The sequence below is a fragment of the Oncorhynchus nerka genome, linkage group LG27, assembly GCF_034236695.1.
Source record: "Oncorhynchus nerka isolate Pitt River linkage group LG27, Oner_Uvic_2.0, whole genome shotgun sequence".
NCBI classification, from domain to species: Eukaryota; Metazoa; Chordata; class Actinopteri; order Salmoniformes; family Salmonidae; genus Oncorhynchus; species Oncorhynchus nerka.
In genome coordinates, this window is record NC_088422.1 from 2,256,481 (window position 1) to 2,280,636 (window position 24,156).

Genomic DNA, 24,156 nt, shown 5'->3' on the forward strand with positions numbered 1-24,156 from the left:
TACGGAATTAAAACTTTTACGTTGCACCAAAAAACAAAACCCCTAAATGTATTTATGTCAAGAAAAACAACAACAAGAGTACGTAGCCTACGTAGTAGGCCCAGAGGTTGTGTGAAACGACTAGGTCTGTGTATATAGGACTGGGTCCAGGCTAAATAGCCTAATGAATAACAACATGTATTTATAGATTACAGAACGTGTAACCTATTAACAGACCCCTTTTGGATGGTTTCCAACACTTGGCGACGTGGGATCCGTCGGTTCTCTGCGGTTGTTAAAGTGTATTTCCTAGGTCGTCAGTAGACCCTGCCCTCCGTATGTCACTGTATTGACGTGTTGTTAGCAAATGGGAGCAGAAGGGCCGATCCTTCGCCTGGAGAGGTTATTCTGACTACAGGGCTGATCCTTCGCCTGGAGAGGTTATTCTGACTACAGGGCTGATCCTTTGCCTGGAGAGGTCATTCTGACTACAGGGCTGATCATTTGCCTGGAGAGGTCATTCTGATTACAGTTGCCACTTCTTGCCAAAATTTTCAGGGTTTAAAGACTCGATCACTGCGACTACATTTATACAGATTATTCTGTTTTCTCCAATCGAGACACGGATCCCGATGTTCAATCCGGATTCAGGAATACTTCCACATCTAACATTGAAAGGAGACACTTTGTGAACTGTTTGATATTTCGGTCTGATCTGACTACCGAAGCATGGTTGATGACAACAGTTTAGCAACTAAATCTGCTTTGGTAAGCATCACATTTGGTTCCTTCTCTAACCACGTTGATTAGTTGTTGTTAATAGTATGTAGATCTTTGAATCACATTTACAGTAAAGTAACTTTTGACACAACATTTAATTTTAAACTCTTCAATAGATTGATTGACACGAACGTTTCGGATGCGTTATAGAGAAATAATACCAATGGTTTAATGTTCATGTTTATTTTGTCACAGTACACACGAGCCTATTATAGCGGCATCAGCATTATACAGCACAACATGTTACTTTGTTAGCCACGTTCATTTACGAAATACAGTAGTTTACATTGTAGTATATTTATGTTGCACTTTTAACACGTTAGAAACCACGTTTTAGGATATATCGACTCCAGTGGCCAAATGCCGGCCACATCAGCATAATACGCATGGCCATGCTGTTTTTCCAGTTTATTACAAAGTTATTTCTTAACAGTTTATGACTTACAATAGTTTTCATTTTTAGTGGTTATTTTTACCCCTACGCCCTCCACAGCAAGCAGTTTTCTCCTCGACCTGCAACCTCCCCCTGCTCGTCTCCTCTGCCTCGACACACAGCCACTTCCCCGGTTCACACTCACAGTCCGACCAGCCCAACGGCGGAGGCATGAAGCTAGAGGCGGTCATGGAAAACCTCCAAAGACAGCAGGCTGCCCGCCTGGCGCTAGAAGAGAAGCTCCGTCAGGCGGAGAAAGAGAAAGACCTCCGCTCCATGGTCGAGTCCCAGATCCATCAACAAGCCCTCGCCTTCCGCCACTACCAGGCAGCGGTCCGTGGCGCTTTCGCTGCGGGAATAGCGAACTCTTCTCTCGGGTTGGCGAGCTCCGCTGAACGGGAACTGGCTCTCCCTCACAGTCTTGACGCTCGCAGGCACTCGGCCAAAGCCGACTCCGATATGGATGATGATCCAGAGGGCATGGACCGAGGTATAAATGATGACAACAGGGATATGGAGGGAGATGGCATGGACAACGAGGGAATCGTGGACGATGAGGAGGACATAGAGGGGGCTCTCAGCCACTACCAGCCCCGCCACCCCATGCACCCCGGGGCGGGAGACTCGCCAAAGGACACACTTGTACATCTCATGTCCAGAGCCCCTCCGTCTTTCGCTGCGCCCCGGCAGTCAGAGACCCCGGGCGGGATGGCACCACAGTCTCAGCAACACGAATGGACTTACGACGAGCAATTCAAACAGGTAAAGCTGACTTCTAATAAGTAATACCTTCATATGAAACTTTACTCAACATAGACTCCACTGACTGTACTAACCCTCTTGATAACAACCCAACCTCCTTACTAAATCAGCCTAGAATGAAACCTTTACTAAATCCAAAACACAATTGAAACGTATGTTTGACTATACAGACGTAAGATCTTAATTTCCATAGGAAATGCAAATATGTGGCGTATTTGAGTTTTAAAAAGGCTTCAAACGTTTGTAATTTCCCCTAATGAAAAAATGTATCAACCCCTACAAAAATGTCCTTTAGTTATAATCCACATAGTCATTCACATCTTTTTTTCCTTCTGCAGGATTATTTTCCTTCTGTAGTAAACTGGCTCAAATTAAGATCCTACATCTGTAGCGTCTCTAGAGGATGTTCAACAGTTTTTTTTTAAACTTAGGTTTAGGCATCTATTCTGTATGTGAAATAGAGTCGTGCGTCCTATTGGGAGGGATCATACTGTGAGCATTTTACACCAAACGTTGAAGCATTAATTACTTTTAGATAGAACACAGGAAGAGTTTCTTTCCAAAATGCTATATATCCATTTTCAGACATGTTGGTAAATTAGATTTTATTGAAAGAGATTGGTGTGTTTTTTTCATTATCTAATAATCATGGGGTTGTTGAATGACAGACATGTATTTGTTTACAATCTATCACTTCATGGTTTCATTTCAGAGAGATAAATAAGGATGTTTTTCTGCTAAATGCGAAATATCCACCTCACTCTCAGAGGAATCAGTAGTGCAGCTAGGTCTTACACAGTCTAATGTAAAAAAACAAACACATTTTAATAAATAAATAACAAATCATTCAATAGAGTGATATGAGATCTGTATGTGAAACATTTACATTTGACATTGTAGACATTTAGCAGATGGTTTTATCCAGAGGGATTTACAATCAGTACATCCATCTTCAGATAGCTAGGTGGACCAGTCATAGTCAGGACATTCATCTTCAGATAGCTAGGTGAGACAACAGTCATAGTCAGGACATTCATCTTCAGACAGCTAGGTGGACCAGTCATAGTCAGGACATTCATCTTCAGATAGCTAGGTGGACCAGTCATAGTCAGGACATTCATCTCCAGATAGCTAGGTGGACCAGTCATAGTCAGGACATTCATCTCCAGATAGCTAGGTGGACCAGTCATAGTCAGTACATTCATCTTCAGATAGCTAGGTGGACCAGTCATAGTCAGTACATTCATCTTCAGATAGCTAGGTGGACCAGTCATAGTCAGTACATTCATCTTCAGATAGCTAGGTGGACCAGTCATAGTCAGGACATTCATCTCCAGATAGCTAGGTGGACCAGTCATAGTCAGTACATTCATCTTCAGATAGCTAGGTGGACCAGTCCTAGTCAGTACATCCATCTTCAGATAGCTAGGTGGACCAGTCATATCTCAGTCATAGTCAGTACATTCATCTCCAGATAGCTAGGTGGACCAGTCATAGTCAATACATTCATCTTCAGATAGCTAGGTGGACCAGTCATAGTCAGTACATTCATCTTCAGATAGCTAGGTGGACCAGTCATAGTCAGTACATCCATCTCCAGATAGCTAGGTGGACCAGTCAGTCAGTACATTCATCTCCAGATAGCTAGGTGGACCAGTCATAGTCAATACATTCATCTTCAGATAGCTAGGTGGACCAGTCATAGTCAGTACATTAATCTCCAGATAGCTAGGTGGACCAGTCATAGTCAGGACATTCATCTCCAGATAGCTAGGTGGACCAGTCATAGTCAGGACATTCATCTCCAGATAGCTAGGTGGACCAGTCATAGTCAATACATTCATCTTCAGATAGCTAGGTGGACCAGTCATAGTCAGTACATTCATCTTCAGATAGCTAGGTGGACCAGTCATAGTCAGGACATTCATCATCAGATAGCTAGGTGGACCAGTCATAGTCAGTACATTCATCTTCAGATAGCTAGGTGGACCAGTCCTAGTCAGTACATTCATCTCAGATAGCTAGGTGGACCAGTCATAGTCAGTACATTCATCTTCAGATAGCTAGGTGGACCAGTCCTAGTCAGTACATCCATCTCCAGATAGCTAGGTGGACCAGTCCTAGTCAGTACATTCATCTTCAGATAGCTAGGTGAAACGAGCTAAGAGAAGAGAGAGAAAACAACATTTTAAAATAAGATTGCGTATGTTTTTGGCAGGAGGACAGGAAATGCAAGAAAGTAGAGCAGGTGGCATTCCAGCCTGGCTCACACCCAAAAATGCTAGGATCTCCCTCTCTGACAGGAGATATATATATGTTAAAGAGCTTGATTTCTCCCCCTTGGAGAGCTGGGCTGTAAAACAACTAGCTAGACACACCTCAGATCTAACTAAAGGTGGCTGTGCTGTAAAACAACTAGCTAGACACACCTCAGATCTAACTAAAGGTGGCTGGGCTGTAAAACAACTAGCTAGACACACCTCAGATCTAACTAAAGGTGGCTGGGCTGTAAAACAACTAGCTAGACACACCTCAGATCTAACTAAAGGTGGCTGGGCTGTAAAACAACTAGCTAGACACACCTCAGATCTAACTAAAGGTGGCTGTGCTGTAAAACAACTAGCTAGACACACCTCAGATCTAACTAAAGGTGGCTGGGCTGTAAAACAACTAGACTAACTAAAGACACAAAACAACTCAGATCTAACTAAAGGTGGCTGGGCTGTAAAACAACTAGCTAGACACACCTCAGATCTAACTAAAGGTGGCTGTGCTGTAAAACAACTAGCTAGACACACCTCAGATCTAACTAAAGGTGGCTGGGCTGTAAAACAACTAGCTAGACACACCTCAGATCTAACTAAAGGTGGCTGGGCTGTAAAACAACTAGCTAGACACACCTCAGATCTAACTAAAGGTGGCTGGGCTGTAAAACAACTAGCTAGACACACCTCAGATCTAACTAAAGGTGGCTGTGCTGTAAAACAACTAGCTAGACACACCTCAGATCTAACTAAAGGTGGCTGGGCTGTAAAACAACTAGCTAGACACACCTCAGATCTAACTAAAGGTGGCTGGGCTTTAAAACAACTAGCTAGAAACACCTCAGATCTAACTAAAGGTGGCTGGTGTCACACCCTGACCATAGTTTGCTTTGTATGTTTCTATGTTTTGTTTGGTCAGGGTGTGATCTGAGTGGGCATTCTATGTTGTGTGTCTAGTTTGTCTGTTTCTGTGTTTGGCCTGATATGGTTCTCAATCAGAGGCAGGTGTTAGTCATTGTCTCTGATTGGGAACCATATTTAGGTAGCCTGTTTGGTGTTGGGGTTTGTGGGTGATTGTCTCCTGTGTCAGTGTCAGTACCACACGGGACTGGTTTCGGGTTTTCACATTTATTGTTTTGTAGTTTGTTCATTTATTTATTTATTTCACCTTTATTTAACCAGGTAAGCAAGTTGAGAACAAGTTCTCATTTTACAATTGCGACCTGGCCAAGATAAAGCAAAGCAGTTCGACACATACAACGACACAGAGTTACACATGGAGTAAAACAAACATACAGTAAAAAAAAACAAGTCTATATACAATGTGAGCAAATGAGGTGAGAAGGGAGGTAAAGGCAAAAAAGGCCATGGTGGCAAAGTAAATACAATATAGCAAGTAAAACACTGGAATGGTAGTTTTCCAATGGAAGAATGTGCAAAGTAGAAATAAAAATAATGGGGTGCAAAGGAGCAAAATAAATAAATAAATTAAATACAGTTGGGAAAGAGGTAGTTGTTTGGGCTAAATTATAGGTGGGCTATGTACAGGTGCAGTAATCTGTAAGATGCTCTGACAGTTGGTGCTTAAAGCTAGTGAGGGAGATAAGTGTTTCCAATTTAAGAGATTTTTGTAGTTCGTTCCAGTCATTGGCAGCAGAGAACTGGAAGGAGAGGCGGCCAAAGAAAGAATTGGTTTTGGGGGTGACTAGAGAGATATACCTGCTGGAGCGTGTGCTACAGGTGGGAGATGCTATGGTGACCAGCGAGCTGAGATAAGGGGGGACTTTACCGAGCAGGTTCTTGTAGATGACATGGAGCCAGTGGGTTTGGCGACAAGTATGAAGCGAGGGCCAGCCAACGAGAGCGTACAGGTCGCAATGGTGGGTATTATATGGGGCTTTGGTGACAAAACGGATTGCACTGTGATAGACTGCATCCAATTTGTTGAGTAGGGTATTGGAGGCTATTTTGTAAATGACATCGCCAAAGTCGAGGATTGGTAGGATGGTCAATTTTACAAGGGTATGTTTGGCAGCATGAGTGAAGGATGCTTTGTTGCGAAATAGGAAGCCAATTCTAGATTTAACTTTGGATTGGAGATGTTTGATATGGGTCTGGAAGGAGAGTTTACAGTCTAACCAGACACCTAAGTATTTGTAGTTGTCCACGTATTCAAAGTCAGAGCCGTCCAGAGTAGTGATGTTGGACAGGCGGGTAGGTGCAGGTAGCGATCGGTTGAAGAGCATGCATTTAGTTTTACTTGTATTTAAGAGCAATTGGAGGCCACGGAAGGAGAGTTGTATGGCATTGAAGCTTGCCTGGAGGGTTGTTAACACAGTGTCCAAAGAAGGGCCAGAAGTATACAGAATGGTGTCGTCTGCGTAGAGGTGGATCAGAGACTCACCAGCAGCAAGAGCGACCTCATTGATGTATACAGAGAAGCGAGTCGGTCCAAGAATTGAACCCTGTGGCACCCCATAGAGACTGCCAGAGGTCCGGACAGCAGACCCTCCGATTTGACACACTGAACTCTATCAGAGAAGTAGTTGGTGAACCAGGCGAGGCAATCATTTGAGAAACCAAGGCTGTCGAGTCTGCCGATGAGGATGTGGTGGTTGACAGAGTCGAAAGCCTTGGCCAGATCAATGAATACGGCTGCACAGTAATGTTTCTTATCGATGGCGGTTAAGATATCGTTTAGGACCTTGAGCGTGGCTGAGGTGCACCCATGACCAGCTCTGAAACCAGATTGCATAGCAGAGAAGGTATGGTGAGATTCGAAATGGTCGGTAATCTGTTTGTTGACTTGGCTTTCGAAGACCTTAGAAAGGCATGGTAGGATAGATATAGGTCTGTAGCAGTTTGGGTCAAGAGTGTCCCCCCTTTGAAGAGGGGGATGACCGCAGCTGCTTTCAATCTTTGGGAATCTCAGATGACACGAAAGAGAGGTTGAACAGGCTAGTAATAGGGGTGGCAACAATTTCGGCAGATAATTTTAGAAAGAAAGGGTCCAGATTGTCTAGCCCGGCTGATTTGTAGGGGTCCAGATTTTTCAGCTCTTTCAGAACTTCAGCTGAATGGATTTGGGAGAAGGAGAAATGGGGAAGGCTTGGGCGAGTTGCTGTTGGGGGTGCAGTGCTGTTGACCGGGGTAGGGTTGCCAGGTGGAAAGCATGGCCAGCCGTGAAAAATGCTTATTGAAATTCTCAATTATGGTGGATTTATCAGTGGTGACAGTGTTTCCTATCTTCAGTGCAGTGGGCAGCTGGGAGGAGGTGTTCTTATTCTCCATGGACTTTACAGTGTCCCAGAACTTTTTAGAGTTAGTGTTGCAGGAAGCAAATTTCTGCTTGAAAAAGCTAGCCTTGGCTTTTCTAACTGCCTGTGTATAACGGTTTCTAGCTTCCTTGAACAGCTGCATATCACGGGGGCTGTTCGATGCTAATGCAGAACGCCATAGGATGTTTTTGTGTTGGTTAAGGGCAGTCAGGTCTGGGGAGAACCAAGGGCTATATCTGTTCCTGGTTCTAATTTTCTTGAATGGGGCATGTTTATTTAAGATTGTTAGGAAGGCATTTAAAAAAATATCCAGGCATCCTCTACTGACGGGATGAGATCAATATCCTTCCAGGACACCCCGGCCAGGTCGATTAGAAAGGCCTGCTCGCTGAAGTGTTTCAGGGAGCGTTTTACAGTGATGAGTGGAGGTCGTTTGACCGCTGACCCATTACGGATGCAGGCAATGAGGCAGTGATCGCTGAGATCTTGGTTGAAGACAGCAGAGGTGTATTTAGAGGGGAAGTTGGTTAGGATGATATCTATGAGGGTGCCCGTGTTTAAGGCTTTGGGGGGGTACCTGGTAGGTTCATTGATAATTTGTGTGAGATTGACTGCATCAAGTTTAGATTGTAGGATGGCTGGGGTGTTAAGCATGTTCCAGTTTAGGTCGCCTAGCAGCACGAGCTCTGAAGATAGATGGGGGGCAATCAGTTCACATATGGTGTCCAGAGCATAGCTGGGGGCAGAGGGTGGTCTATAGCAGGCGGCAACGGTGAGAGACTTGTTTTTAGAGAGGTGGATTTTTAAAAGTAGAAGTTCAAATTGTTTGGGTACAGACCTGGATAGTAGGACAGAACTCTGCATGCTATCTTTGCAGTAGATTGCAACACCGCCCCCTTTGGCAGTTCTATCTTGTCTGAAAATGTTGTAGTTTGGAATTAAAATTTCTGAATTTTTGGTGGTCTTCCTAAGCCAGGATTCAGACACAGCTAGAACATCCGGGTTGGCAGAGTGTGCTAAAGCAGTGAAAAGAACAAACTTAGGGAGGAGGCTTCTAATGTTAACATGCATGAAACCAAGGCTATTACGGTTACAGAAGTCATCAAAAGAGAGTGCCTGGGGAATAGGAGTGGAGCTAGGCACTGCAGGGCCTGGATTCACCTCTACATCGCCAGAGGAACATAGGAGGAGAAGAATAAGGGTACGGCTAAAAGCAATAAGAATTGGTCGTCTAGAACGTCTGGAACAGAGAGTAAAAGGAGGTTTCTGGGGGCGATAAAATAGCATCAAGGTATAATGTACAGACAAAGGTATGGTAGGATGTGAATACAGTGGAGGTAAACCTAGGTATTGATATGATGAAGAGAGAGATATTGTCTCTAGAAACATCATTGAAACCAGGAGATGTCATTGCATGTGTGGGTGGTGGAACTAATAAGTTGGATAAGGTATAGTGAGCAGGACTAGAGGCTCTACAGTGAAATAAGCCAATAAACACTAACCAGAACAGCAATGGACAAGACATATTGACATTAAGGAGAGGCATCCTTAGTCGAGTGATCAAAAGGGTCCAGGGAGTGGAGAGGTTGGTTTGGGGGTCACGGCGATTTAGACAGCTAGCCAGGACATCGGTAGCAAGCTAGCATAGGATGGAGGTCTGTTGTTAGCCACCTCTTGCGTTCCGTCAGTAGATTAGTGGAGTTCCGTGTTGTAGAGGATTAGTCCAAATCACACAACAACAAAAAAATAAAAACAATAGATATAGTTATAGAGGCCCAAGAAGAAACATAATAATAAAAATAAATAAATTGTCCGATTGTCTATTCTGAGAGCAGCCGGTAAGACAGCTAACGGTTAGCAGGCCGCAGATGGGCGTTCAGGTAACGTCGCGACGGAGGAGCCAGCCGGATCTCCTTCGGGTAGATAACGTCGGCAGTCCAGTTGTGAAGGCCCGGTGGGGCTCCGCGTAGGCAGTAAAACGGGTCCGGATAGGTGACTGCAGCCCAGGAGTGATTGACGGAGCTGGCTAGCTCCGGAGTAATTGATGTTTGCTCCGGAATCGACGAAAGCAGATAGACACACGGATAGCAGCCAGCTAGCTGTGAGATCCGGGAGTGAATGTCCAGAGAGCAGTTGAAATCCAGGGACATGGAGAGAAAATCGGTCCGGTATGTTCCGTTCCGAGCCGCTGCTGCGCCACAAAACTGGCGATAGATTTTCGAGTTAAAGGATAGCTGATGACCACAAACCGTGGTTAGCTGAATACTAACGAGTTGCCAGTAAAGAAGCTAACTAGCTTCTAATTAGCTTCTGGCTAGCTCCTGGCTAGCTTCTGGCTAGCTTCTTGGAGTTTCTGGCTAGCTTCTTGGAGGATTGCAGATTTGAGGTAAATAATACGTATTTATACATATCAATTGGTGAGGCAGGTTGCAGGAGAGTGTATTGAAGATGAGTTGATGGAAAATAAAAATAAAATGTATGTGAAAAAAGTTGTAAATATATATATATACACGACAAGACAAGACGAGGACAAAAGACGTCTGAACTGCTATGCCATCTCGGGCAGGAAAATGTATAGTTTTTCTTATTAAAAACCATGAACTTCGACCACGCTGCGTATTGGTCCGCCTCTCATTCGACGGAAGAATCCCGTTACAGCTGGGCTGTAAAACAACTAGCTAGACACACCTCAGATCTAACTAAAGGTGGCTGGGCTTTAAAACAACTAGCTAGACACACCTCAGATCTAACTAAAGGTGGCTGGGCTGTAAAACAACTAGCTAGACACACCTCAGATCTAACTAAAGGTGGCTGGGCTGTAAAACAACTAGCTAGACACACCTCAGATCTAACTAAAGGTGGCTGGGCTGTAAAACAACTAGCTAGACACACCTCAGATCTAACTAAAGGTGGCTGGGCTGTAAAACAACTAACTAAAGCTGGGCTGTAGACACCTCAGATCTAACTAAAGGTGGCTGGGCTGTAAAACAACTAGCTAGACACACCTCAGATCTAACTAAAGGTGGCTGGGCTGTAAAACAACTAGTTAGACACACCTCAGATCTAACTAAAGGTGGCTGGGCTTTAAAACAACTAGCTAGACACACCTCAGATCTAACTAAAGGTGGCTGGGTTGGGGTCAGGGGGGTGTAGGTGTGTGTGTGTGTCTCTTTCACTCACTCTCGTTCCATTTCAATTCTATTCAAGGGGCTTTAATAGCATGGGAAACTTATGTTTACTGTGTCAAAACAGGTAAAATAGATAATTTAACTAAACGGAAATAAACAGGCATTGGCTTACAGGTAAACTGGCAAGGGAATAAAACCAATATTGCTAGAACCTATTTCTTGAATTATAAATATCAGACACTTTTGACCTTCATAATACCTCTGATGGCAGTAACTTTACAAGCACTAATTATGGTCAATTTAGACTGAGAATAGTATCTAGTTATGGCCAATTTAGACTGAGAATAGCATCTAATTATGGCCAATTTAGACTGAGAATAGTATCTAATTATGGCCAATTTAGACTGATAATAGCATCTAATTATGGCCAATTTAGACTGAGAATAGTATCTAATTATGGTCCATTTAGCCTGAGAATAGTATCTAGTTATGGTCAATTTAGACTGAGAATAGTATCTAGTTATGGTCAATTTAGACTGAGAATAGTATCTAGTTATGGTCCATTTAGACTGAGAATAGTATCTAGTTATGGTAAGGGGTGAAATAAGTATAGCCAGTTATAGTTGTAATGTTTTATCAGATTATAAAAAAAGAACATCAGTATTTACATGGCTAAAAGAAAAGGAATATAACATATACTGTTTACAGGAAACTCACTCTACATCCTTAGATGAACATCAGTCTTTATGTGGCTAAAAGAAAAGGAATATAACATATACTGTTTACAGGAAACTCACTCTACATCCTTAGATGAACATCAGTCTTTATGTGGCTAAAAGAAAAGGAATATAACATATACTGTTTACAGGAAACTCACTCTACATCCTTAGATGAACATCAGTCTTTATGTGGCTAAAAGAAAAGGAATATAACATATACTGTTTACAGGAAACTCACTCTACATCCTTAGATGAACATCAGTCTTTATGTGGCTAAAAGAAAAGGAATATAACATATACTGTTTACAGGAAACTCACTCTACATAGTGGCGAAATAATTTTCTGCCATGGACAAAATAACTCAAAAGGTGTGATGATATTAACTAACAAAACTGTTGATTTGAATGTGAAAATAGTCAGGAATGACTCGCAAGGAAGGTGGAGCCTTTTGAATATGAAAGTGGACGAAAAAGAGATTTGGCTCATTAATCTATATGGTCCAAATCAGGATGATCCATACTTCTTCTAGAACTTTTATACCAATTTATTGAACTGACAGTCGTTTTTTCCAGTTTTTCCAGTTAATATAGGTTCAGCAAATCCCCTTATTGTTTGGGAGACCTTTAAATGTACCTTCAGGGGTCATTCAATTCAATAATAATAAAAAAGCAGTTTCTGGCTAATAATAAAAGTAGATAGCTAGTTTCTGGCTAAAGAGTCCTGTTCACTGACTAACAAGAGGGCGTCTTTGAGAAGTGCCGTTATTGACATGGCTTGGTGCTGTAGGTTTATTTTTTATTTTTATTTCACCTTTATTTAACCAGGTAGGCTAGTTGAGAACAAGTTCTCATTTGCAACTGCGACCTGGCCAAGATAAAGCATAGCAGTGTGAACAGACAACACAGAGTTACACATGGAGTAAACAATTAACAAGTCAATAACACAGTAGAAAAAAAGGGGCAGTCTATATACAATGTGTGCAAAAGGCATGAGGAGGTAGGCGAATAATTACAATTTTGCAGATTAACACTGGAGTGATAAATGATCAGATGGTCATGTACAGGTAGAGATATTGGTGTGCAAAAGAGCAGAAAAGTAAATAAATAAAAACAGTATAAAAACAGTATGGGAATGTGGTAGGTGAAAATGGGTGGGCTATTTACCAATAGACTATGTACAGCTGCAGCGATCGGTTAGCTGCTCAGATAGCTGATGTTTGAAGTTGGTGAGGGAGATAAAAGTCTCCAACTTCAGCGATTTTTGCAGTTCGTTCCAGTCACAGGCAGCAGAGTACTGGAACGAAAGGCGGCCAAATGAGGTGTTGGCTTTAGGGTTGATCAGTGAGATACACCTGCTGGAGCGCGTGCTACGGATGGGTGTTGCCATCGTGACCAGTGAACTGAGATAAGGCGGAGCTTTACCTAGCATGGACTTGTAGATGACCTGGAGCCAGTGGGTCTGGCGACGAATATATAGCGAGGGCCAGCCGACTAGAGCATACAAGTCACAGTGGTGGGTGGTATAAGGTGCTTTAGTGACAAAACGGATGGCACTGTGATAAACTGCATCCAGTTTGCTGAGCAGAGTGTTGGAAGCAATTTTGTAGATGACATCGCCGAAGTCGAGGATCGGTAGGATAGTCAGTTTTACTAGGGTAAGCTTGGCAGCGTGAGTGAAGGAGGCTTTGTTGCGGAATAGAAAGCCGACTCTATATTTGATTTTAGATTGGAGATGTTTGATATGAGTCTGGAAGGAGAGTTTACAGTACTACTACAGAGATACAAAATAAGTTAGAGGAAAAACAAAAATAACTTGAGTAACTTATTCAGAAAGATATAATGTAATCTACTACAAAAATAAATCCAACTGGATGGAACACGGAGAAAAATGCACAAACTTCTTCCTGAATCTCCAACACAGGAACGCGAACAAAAAGAATTAGCAGAACCTCGTTACTGAAGACGGAGTCATCTATGATTCTCCGAATTATATTTTAAAAGAGGAAGCTAATTATTTTAGGCAGATGTTCTCTTTTCCGTCTCATCCTCTCCCACTGAATGAAGATTATGGAATTCTTTCCAGATAATATAAAACATTTCAAATTAACAAATGTACAGAAAGATCAGTGCGAAGGCCAAATTACAGAGGAATAACTTTTTTGAGGCTATTCAATCATTTCATTCTGGAAAAACCCCAGGGCTTGATGGCATACCGGTAGAGGTATATCAAGCCTTCTTTGATATACTAAAAGCTCCATTGTTAGATTGTTTTAGCTACTCCTATAGAAATGGTAGTCTGTCAGGTACTCAGCAGGAAGGTGTGATTTCTCTTTTATTAAAACAAGACCCAGATGGCAAATATAAAGACCCAGTCTATCTAAAACACTGGAGGCCCCTTACACTTCAATGTTGTGATGCAAAAATACTAGCAAAATGCATAGCACTCAGAATTAAAATGATTTTTACAAGGTATTGTTTATCCTGATCAGACAGGTTTTTTTACATGGACGATACATTGGAGATAATATACGACAACTACTTGAAATAATAGAACATTATGAAACATATAAGATGCCAAGAGTGGTATTTATAGCAGATTTTGAAAAGATATTTGATAAATTAAGACTACATTTTATTTAGAAATGCCTGAATTTTTTCAATTTTGGTAATTTACTTATAAAATGGGTAAAATAAATAAATAATGTATAGCAACTCCAGGTGTAAAATAGTAAATAATGACTACTTATCAAAGTTTTGAATTGTCAAGAGGAGTTTAACAAGGGTGTCCGCTGTCACCATATCTATTCGTAATGGCCATCAAAATGCTAGCTAAACTTTTTCAGGACCCTGTCTTTCAAAGATAATTCATAAAAATGCAAATAACTTCACAGATCTTCATTGTAAAGGTTTTGAACACTGTTTCCCATATTGTTCAATGAACCATAAACAATTAATGAACATGTACCTGTGGAACGGTCGTTAAGACACTGACAGCTTTATGCAATTAAGGTCACAGTTGTGAAAACTTAGAACACTAAAGAGGACTTTCTACTGACTCCGAAAAACACCAAAAGACAGATGCCCAGGGTCCCTGCTCATCTGCGTGAACGTGCCTTATGCATGCTGCATGGAGGCATGAGTACTGCAGATGTGGCCAGGGAAATAAATTGCAATGTCCGTACAGTGTGAGACGCCTAAGACAGCGTTACAGAGAGACAGGATGGTCAGCTGGTCGTCCTTGCAGTTGCAGACCACATGTAACAACACCTGCACTGGATCGGTACATCCGAACATCACACCTGTGGGACAGGTACAGGATGGCAACAACAACTGCCCAAGTTACACCAGGAGCGCACAATCCCTCCATCAGTGCTCAGACTGTCTGCAATAGGCTGAGAGAAGCTGGACTGAGGGCTTGTAGGCCTGTTGTAGTAAGGCAGGTCCTCACCAGACATCACCGGCAACAACGTCACCTATGGGCACAAACCCCCCGTCGCTGGACCAGACTGGACTGGTAAAAAGTGCTCTTCACTGACGAGTCGCGGTTTTGTCTCACAAGGGGTGATGGTTGGATTCGCGTTTATCGTTGAAGGAATTAGTATTACACAGAGGGCTGTGCGTTACAGGGAAGACATCCTCCTCCCTCATGTGGTACCCTTCCTGCAGGCTCATCCTGACATGACCCTCCAGCATGACAATGCCACCAGCCATACTGCTTGTTCTGTGCGTGATTTCCTGCAAGACTGGAATGTCAGTGTTCTGCCATGGCCAGCGAAGAGCCCGGATCTCAATCCCATTGAGCACGTCTGGGACCTGTTGGATCAGAGAGTGAGGGCTAGGGCCATTCCCCCCAGAAATGTCCGGGAACTTGCAGGTGCCTTGGTGGAAGAGTGGGGTAACATCTCACAGCAAGAACTGTCAAATCTGTCCATGAGGAGGAGATGCACTGCAGTACTTAATGCAGCTGGTGACCACACCAGATACCGACTGTTACTTTTGATTTTGACCCCCCCCCCCTCGTTCATGGACACATTATTCAATTTCTATTAGTCACATGTCTGTGGAAAGGGCGGCAGGTAGCCTAGTGGTTAGAGCGTTGGACCTGTAACCAAATGGTTGCTTGATCGAATCCTCATTCTGACAAGGTAAAAATCTGTCGTTCTGCCCCTGAACATGGCAGTTGACCCACAGTCTCTAGGCCGTCATCAAATATTTTCTTTCCTGCATACACCTTTTAAGTCTCCTCTGCATGCCGTGGATGATTGGTAGTAGTGATGTGCAGATGCAGGGTCGGCCGTCATTGTAAATAAGAATTTGTTCTTAACTGTCTTGCGTAGTTAAATAAAGACTAAATAAAATATATATATTTTTTAAAACTTCAGTTGTTGAATCTTGTTGTGTTCATACAAATATGTACACATGTTAAGTTTGTTGAAAATAAACGCAGTTGACAGTGAGAGGACGTTTTGTTTTATGCTGAGTTTATTAAAATCAGATTCAGTAACAACATTAGAGGAATAGAAATCCAAGGCTTAAAAACAAAGGTGTCCATGTATGCTGATGACTCAAGTTTAATATTAAGTCCACAAGCTAGATTTACATTTACATTACATTTAAGTCATTTAGCAGACGCTCTTATCCAGAGCGACTTACAAATTGGTGCATTCACCTTATGACATCCAGTGGAGCAGCCACTTTACAATAGTGCATCTAAATCTTTTAAGGGGGGTGAGAAGGATTACTTTATCCTATCCTAGGTATTCCTTAAAGAGGTGGGGTTTCAGGTGTCTCCGAAGGTGGTGATTGACTCCGCTGTCCTGGCGTCGTGAGGGAGTTTGTTCCACCATTGGGGGGCCAGAGCAGCGAACAGTTTTGACTGGGCTGAGCGGGAACTGTACTTCCTCAGTGGTAGGGAGGCGAGCAGGCCAGAGTTGGATGAACGCAGTGCCCTTGTTTGGGTGTAGGGCCTGATCAGAGCCTGGAGGTACTGAGGTGCCGTTCCCCTCACAGCTCCGTAGGCAAGCACCATGGTCTTGTAGCGGATGCGAGCTTCAACTGGAAGCCAGTGGAGAGAGCGGAGGAGCGGGGTGACGTGAGAGAACTTGGGAAGGTTGAACACCAGACGGGCTGCGGCGTTCTGGATGAGTTGTAGGGGTTTAATGGCACAGGCAGGGAGCCCAGCCAACAGCGAGTTGCAGTAATCCAGACGGGAGATGACAAGTGCCTGGATTAGGACCTGCGCCGCTTCCTGTGTGAGGCAGGGTCGTACTCTGCGGATGTTGTAGAGCATGAACGACCTTCTTTTCAAAATGGTTGACGAAGTCATCTGCAGAGAGGGAGGAGGGGGGGGGGGGAGGAGGATTCAGGAGGGAGGAGAAGGTGGCAAAGAGCTTCCTAGGGTTAGAGGCAGATGCATGGAATTTAGAGTGGTAGAAAGTGGCTTTAGCAGCAGCGACAGAAGAGGAAAATGTAGAGAGGAGGGAGTGAAAGGATGCCAGGTCCGCAGGGAGGCGAGTTTTCCTCCATTTCCGCTCGGCTGCCCGGAGCCCTGTTCTAGATCCCTGCAATGTCTCATTAAAGATCCCTGCAATGTCTCATTAAAGATCCCTGCAATGTCTCATTAAAGATCCCTGCAATGTCTCATTGAAGATCCCTGCAATGTCTCATTAAAGATCCCTGCAATGTCTCATTGAAGATCCCTGCAATGTCTCATTGAAGATCCCTGCAATGTCTCATTAAAGATCCCTGCAATGTCTCATTAAAGATCCCTGCAATGACTCATTAAAGATCCCTGCAATGTCTCATTAAAGATCCCTGCAATGTCTCATTAAAGATCCCTGCAATGACTCATTAAAGATCCCAGCAATGACTCATTAAAGATCCCTGCAATGTCTCATTAAAGATCCCTGCAATGACTCATTAAAGATCCCTGCAATGACTCATTAAAGATCCCGGTAATGACTCATTAACGATCCCTGCAATGTCCCATTAACGATCCCTGCAATGTCTCATTCAAGATCCCTGCAATGTCTCATTAAAGATCCCTGCAATGTCCCATTAAAGATCCCTGCAATGTCTCATTAAAGATCCCTGCAATGTCTCATTAAAGATCCCTGCAATGTCTCATTAAAGATCCCTGCAATGTCCCATTAAAGATCCCTGCAATGTCTCATTAAAGATCCCTGCAATGTCTCATTAAAGATCCCTGCAATGTCCCATTAAAGATCCCTGCAATGTCTCATTAAAGATCCCTGCAATGTCTCATTAAAGATCCCTGCAATGTCTCATTAACGATCCCTGCAATGACTCATTGAAGAACTAGATAACGTTTCTGTCCTCTCTGGACTAAAACCTAATTATGATAAGTGGACAATATCATGTATTGGATCCTTAAAAAATACAACTTTTACATTACCCTGCAGTTTACCTATAAAATGGGCTGATGGTGAAGTAGACATACTCGGTATTCATATCACAATAGATATAAATAATAAGCTCTCCACAATGAATTTAAATGTAAAACTTGTAAAAAATAGACAAGATCCTGCAACTATGGAGAGGTAAATATCTGTCTATTTATGGAAAAATGGCCTTGATTAACTCCTTAGTTATATCTCAGTTTACTCACTTACTTATGGCGCTGCCTACTCCAGATGATTCGTTTTTCAAATCATATGAGCAAAAAATATTTTGATTTATCTGGGACGCTAAACCAGACAAAATAAAACAAAGCCTATATATAATATATCTATTTTTGCCTTTGTGCAGATTGCCATGTCTCATTTTTGATTCATTGAAAAGTATCTCGCTTTTTCAAACAAGCATTGCAGAGCTGGCTACAATTTAATTCCCCTGAAAATATAGAACAAATATTACAACTAATATTATGGCTGAACTCAAATGTGCTGCTTGATAAAATACCTGTATTCATGGGAAAAATGTTATTTTGTTCATAAATTAAATTGTAAATTGGAATGGTAGAGTTATCAGAATTGTACAGGAAGGTCTGCTCAATCCAAGAGTACAACCAATTGATTACAGCATTGCCCCAAAAAATGGAGTGGCAGCAGGAAGAGGTAGGGAACTGGTCTGTCTGCCCAATATAAAGGATCAAAACTGGAGGAGGAATAAAAATATAAAGCAATCAATGGCAGGAAAGGTAAACCAGTTTCATTTGAGGATCAATACTGGAGGATGTTGGCACGGGAAGGCTGGCAGCCATACAGAGGAGGCAGGGAACTTGCTAAATAAAGTTGGAGGAGGCAGGTGAAGATATTTTTAATGTATCAATTGGAGGAGGCCATTGGGAGGAGGGTGGGAACTGGTCTGTCTGCCCAATATAAAATCAATACTGGAGGAGGCAGGTGGCAGTGGGAGGAGGGAGGTGGCAAGGAGGCTTTGGCATGGGAGGAGGGGGAACTTCTTCAGCAAAAAAGGATCAATTGGATGGCAGTGGGAGGAGGGAAACTGGTCTGTCTGCCCAATATAAAATCAATTGGAGGATAGGTGGCAGTGGGATAAAATCATGGTCTGTCTGCCCAATATTGGATCAATGTGAGGAGGCAGGTGGCAGAATCAGGGAACTGGTCTTTATTTTGGATCAATACTGGAGGAGGCAGGTGGCAGGGGAGGAGGCAGCCTGTTCTGTCTGCCCAATATAAAGGAATGAGGCAGGTGGGAAAGGGAACTGGTCTGTCTGCCCAATATAAAGGATCAAAACTGAGGAGGCAGGTGGGAGGAAACTGGTCTGTCTGCCCAATATAAAGGATCAATACTGGAGGAGGAGGGTGGCAGCGGGAGGAGGGAGGGAACTGGTCTGTCTGCCCAATATAAAGGATCAATACTGGAGGAGGCAGGTGGCAGTGGGAGGAGGGAGGGAACTGGTCTGTGTTTGGATAAAGGATCAATACTGGAGAGGCAGGTGGCAGCGGGAGGAGGGAGGGAACTGGTCTGTCTGCCCAATATAAAGGATCAATACTGGAGGAGGCAGGTGGCAGTGGGAGGAGGGAGGGAACTGGTCTGTCTGCCCAATAAAAGGATCAATTTGGAGGATGGTGGCACTGGGAGGAGGGAGGGAACTGGTCTGTCTGCCCAATTTGGATCAATACTGGAGGCGGATGCAGTGGGAGGTGTTTGGTCTGTCTGCCCAATATAAAGGATCAATACTGGAGGAGGCAGGTGGCAGTGGGAGGAGGTAGTGGTCTGTCTGCCCAATATAAAGGTTCAATACTGGAGGCGGAGGCAGTGGGAGGTCTGTCTGCCCAATATAAAGGATCCTGGAGGCGGATGGCAGTGGGAGGTGTTTGTCTGCCCAATTGCCTGGAGGCGGATGGCAGTGGGAGGTGTGGTTGTCTGCCCAATGCCGGTTACTGGAGGCGGATGGCAGTGGGAGGTGTTTGTCTGCCCAATATAAAGGTCAATTGCTGGAGGAGGATGGCAGTGGGAGGGTGTTCTGTCTGCCCAATATAAAGGATCAATACTGGAGGAGGCAGGTGGCAGTGGGAGGAGGTGTTTGTCTGCCCAATTTGGATCAATACTGGAGGAGGATGGCAGTGGGAGGAGGTGGGAACTGGTCTGTCTGCCCAATTGGATCAATACTGGAGGAGGAGGTGGCAGTGGGAGGTGGGAACTGGTCTGTCTGCCCAATATAAAGGATCAATACTGGAGGAGCAGGTGGGAGGTGTTCTGTCTGCCCAATTTAAAGGATCAATACTGGAGGAGGCAGGTGCAGGGAGCAGGTGTCTGTCTGCCCAATTTCAATACTGGAGGCAGGTGGGAGGCAGGTGTTTCTGCCCAATATAAAGTTTACTGGAGGAGGTAGGGAACTGGTCTGTCTGCCCAATATAAAGGATCAATACTGGAGGAGGCAGGTGGGAGGTGTTTAGGGAACTGGTCTGTCTGCCCAATGAGGATCAATACTGGAGGCAGTGGCAGGGGAGTTTGGGAACTGGTCTGTCTGCCCAATATAAAGGATCAATACTGGAGTGCAGGTGTTTGAGGAGGTAGGGAACTGGTCTGTCTGCCTGAGGATCAATACTGGAGGAGGGTGGCAGTGCAGGTGTTCTGTCTGCCCAATATAAAGGATCAATACTGGAGGAGGATGGCAGTGGGAGGTGTTTGGTGGCAGCGGGAGGAGGCAGGTGGCAGCGGGAGGAGGTAGGTGGCAGCGGGAGGAGGTAGGGAACTGGTCTGTCTGCCCAATATAAAGGATCAATACTGGAGGAGGCAGGTGGCAGCGGGAGGAGGTAGGGAACTGGTCTGTCTGCCCAATATAAAGGATCAATACTGGAGGAGGAATAAAAATAGCATCAATAGGAAAGTAAACCAGTTTCATTTGAGGACCAGGATGTTGACAACTGAGCCATACAGATTGCTAAATAGTTGGGAAGAGATTTTTAATGTATCAATTCCATTGTACAGGGTGTATGAGTTGATATATAAAACAACGCAAGATTCAAGACTTTATGCTTTTCAGCAAAAATCATTATATAGAATTCTTGCCCCCATAAAATGTTGAATATTTGTGGCATAAAATCATCGCAGCTCTGCAGATTTTGTTGTGAGGATACAGAATCAATAGAGCATTTATTTTGGTATTGCCCTCAGGTAGCCTGTTCTGGTCTCAGGTTCAGGAATGACTGAAAATGCAGAGCATTGATCTAAAATTGACCCTAGAAATAGTACTGTTAGGAAATCTGGAGAGACCGGGTCAGTCAATTACTAATATACTGCTGAGTGTTTGGATGTGGAATTGGAGACAAGTGGGAGTGGAGTTGCTGTGCGGGAGATGGAAAATAAAACATAATAAAAAGTACATTTGAATGACACTGAGGAGTTTGTAATGCCGGTTTGCCTGAGGCGGATGCAGTGCAGGTGTTTGTAATGCCGGTTTGCCTGAGGCGGATGCAGTTGGTGTTTGTTCTTTGCCTGAGGCGGATGGTGCAGGTGTTTGTAATGGTTTGCCTGAGGCGGATGCAGTGCAGGTGTTTGTAATCTTTGCCTGAGGCGGATGCAGTGCAGGTGTTTGTAATGCCGGTTTGCCTGAGGCGGATGCAGTGCAGGTGTTTGTAATGCCGGTTTGCCTGAGGCGGATGCAGTGCAGGTGTTTGTAATGCCGGTTTGCCTGAGGCGGATGCAGTGCAGGTGTTTGTTCTCTTTGCCTGAGGCGGATGCAGTGCAGGTGTTTGTAATGGGTTTGCCTGAGGCGGATGCAGTGGGTGTTTGTCTTGGTTTGCCTTGAGGCGGATGTGTTTGTAATGGGTTTGCTTGAGGCTGATGCAGTGCAGGTGTTTGTATTCTCTTGCCTGGTTGATGCAGTGCAGGTGTTTGTAATGCTTTGCCTGAGGCGGATGCAGTGGGTGTTTGTTCTCTTGCCTGTGCAGTGCAGGTGTTTGTAATGCCGGTTCCTGAGGCGGATGCAGTGCAGGTGTTTGTTCATTTGCCTGAGGCTTGGTTGTTTGTAATGCCGGTTTGCCTGAGGCGGATGCAGTGCAGGTGTTTGTTGTGCCGGTTTGCCTGAGGCGGATGCAGTTCAGGTGTTTCTTGGTTTGCCTGAGGCGGATGCAGTGCAGGTGTTTGTTGCATATCTCTTTCAAATTACAAGAACACACACATTGTAATAGTGGGGGCATTGCTGTTATGATTTCAGTTGTCCTTGATGTCCTTTTGTTTCATTTATATTGGTTATATTTTGCATTGTTGTTTGCTGTTTTCTTCTGTCTTTTGCTTTCTTCTCTTTAGTTCATTCTCTTGGTTGTTGGCGGTTGGGGGTTCTTGGGGGTGGGGTTCATTCTCTTGGTTGTTGGGGGTTCTTGGGGTGGGGGTTCATTCTCTTGGTTGTTGGGGTTGGGGGTTCTTGGGGGTGGGGGTTCATTCTCTTGGTTGTTGGGGGTTCTTGGGGGTGGGGGTTCATTCTCTTGGTTGTTGGTGTGTTGGGGGTTCTTGGGGGTGGGGTTCATTCTCTTGGTTGTTGGGGGTTCTTGGGGTGGGGGTTCATTCTCTTGGTTGTTGGGGGTTCTTGGGGGTGGGGTTCATTCTCTTGGTTGTTGGCGCGTTGGGGGTTCTTGGGGGTGGGGGTTCATTCTCTTGGTTGTTGGCGCGTTGGGGGCGTTCTTGGGGGTGGGGTTCATTCTCTTGGTTGTTGGTGATTCTCTTGGTTGTTGGGGTTTCTTGGGGGTGGGGGTTCATTCTCTTGGTTGTTGGTGCGTTGGGGGTTCTTGGGGTGGGGCTCATTCTCTTGGTTGTTGGTGTGTTGGGGGTTCTTGGGGGTGGGGGTTCATTCTCTTGGTTGTTGGTGTGTTGGGGGTTCTTGGGGGTGGGGGTTCATTCTCTTGGTTGTTGGGGGTTCTTGGGGTTCTTGGGGGTGGGGTTCATTCTCTTGGTTGTTGGCGCGTTGGGGGTTCTTGGGGGTGGGGGTTCATTCTCTTGGTTGTTGGCGCGTTGGGGGTTCTTGGGGTGGGGGTTCATTCTCTTGGTTGTTGGCTCGTTGGGGGTTCTTGGGGGTGGGGTTCATTCTCTTGGTTGTTGGTGCGTTGGGGGTTCTTGGGGTGGGGTTCATTCTCTTGGTTGTTGGTGCGTTGGGGGTTCTTGGGGGTGGGGTTCATTCTCTTGGTTGTTGGTGTGTTGGAGGGTTCTTGGGGGTGGGGTCCATTCTCTTGGTTGTTGGTGCGTTGGGGGTGGGGGTCCATTCTCTTGGTTGTTGGTGCGTTGGGGCGTTCTTGGGGGTGGGGGTTCATTCTCTTGGTTGTTGGTGTGTTGGGGGTTCTTGGGGGTGGGGGTTCATTCTCTTGGTTGTTGGTGTGTTGGGGCGTTCTTGGGGGTGGGGTTCATTCTCTTGGTTGTTGGTGCGTTGGGGGTTCTGGGGGTGGGGGTCCATTCTCTTGGTTGTTGGTGCGTTGGGGGTTCTTGGGGAATGGAATTAATTGTATTTTTTAATTAGACATTTTTCTTCTTGGGGGGGGGGACTGTGGGAGGGGTCTCGAATGGTTGAGGGACAGCTATTGGGGAACTGTGGGGAGGTGGGGGGGTCTTGGAGGGTTCAGGTTCACGTTCACGTTTTTTGGCCTGTCAACATGCCCTTGAGCAGGGCGTTGACCCCGGATGCTTCTTTGTGTCATGACCTCGTTGTTGAGGGGCTTCACTGCAAGTATATTGTATGTTACGGATATTAAAAAAAAAAATATATATATATATATTTTATAAATCATTTAAAAAAATGAAATGCTTACTTTTGCATCTGTCACAGTTGTTGTAGAATTGAACAGCTCTTCTCTGGATGTGGAAAACTAACAGGTATAATTAATATAATCGTCCTAATTCTTGTCTTTTTTTTTTTTGTTTTTTTTTTTGTTGCAGAATTCCACATGCCGAGATTCAATTTGGTGTTTGTCCCATTTTGTGAAATCTTGGTTGGTGAGCGGACCCCAGACCTCACAACCATAGAGGTCAATGGGTTCTATGACTGATTCGAGTATTTTTAGACAGATTCTATTTGGGATGTCGAATTTATGTTCCTTTTGATGGCGTTGAAGGCCCTTCTTGTCTCTCAGATAGTTCACAGCTTTAAGGCAGTAAAACTTGGTGTTGATGCTTAGGCTGCGGTAGGTCTAGTTGTTTGTGTGCTTTAGGTCAATCGTCTCTTTCTCTGTGTACATCCTGACCTAGGCCTACACACAGGGTATAATGTTGTCATGTCTTCTGAAGCCCAGGCTTCTCTCCTTCTCAGAAGCGCCGGTCAAACAGGAACTCTTCTCTTCTTCTCTGCCTCCATAATTAAGGGAATGGAACACCAATAAAACCCAGGCCGGGTGAATGA

General features: G+C 44.4%; 1 protein-coding gene across 1 annotated transcript in view; it reads left to right on the forward strand.

Annotated features, from left to right (window-relative positions):
* The first annotated feature begins 209 nt into the window (after positions 1 to 209).
* LOC115127521 (AT-rich interactive domain-containing protein 3A-like) overlaps positions 210 to 24,156 on the forward strand; it is a 215,590-nt gene continuing 191,643 nt past the window's right edge. Inside the window, exons 1-2 of the mRNA XM_065011318.1 lie at positions 210 to 747; positions 1,253 to 1,954. Coding sequence (XP_064867390.1) covers positions 709 to 747; positions 1,253 to 1,954 — 741 coding nt within the window. The 5' untranslated portion in view covers positions 210 to 708. The remainder of the gene's footprint in view (positions 748 to 1,252; positions 1,955 to 24,156) is intronic.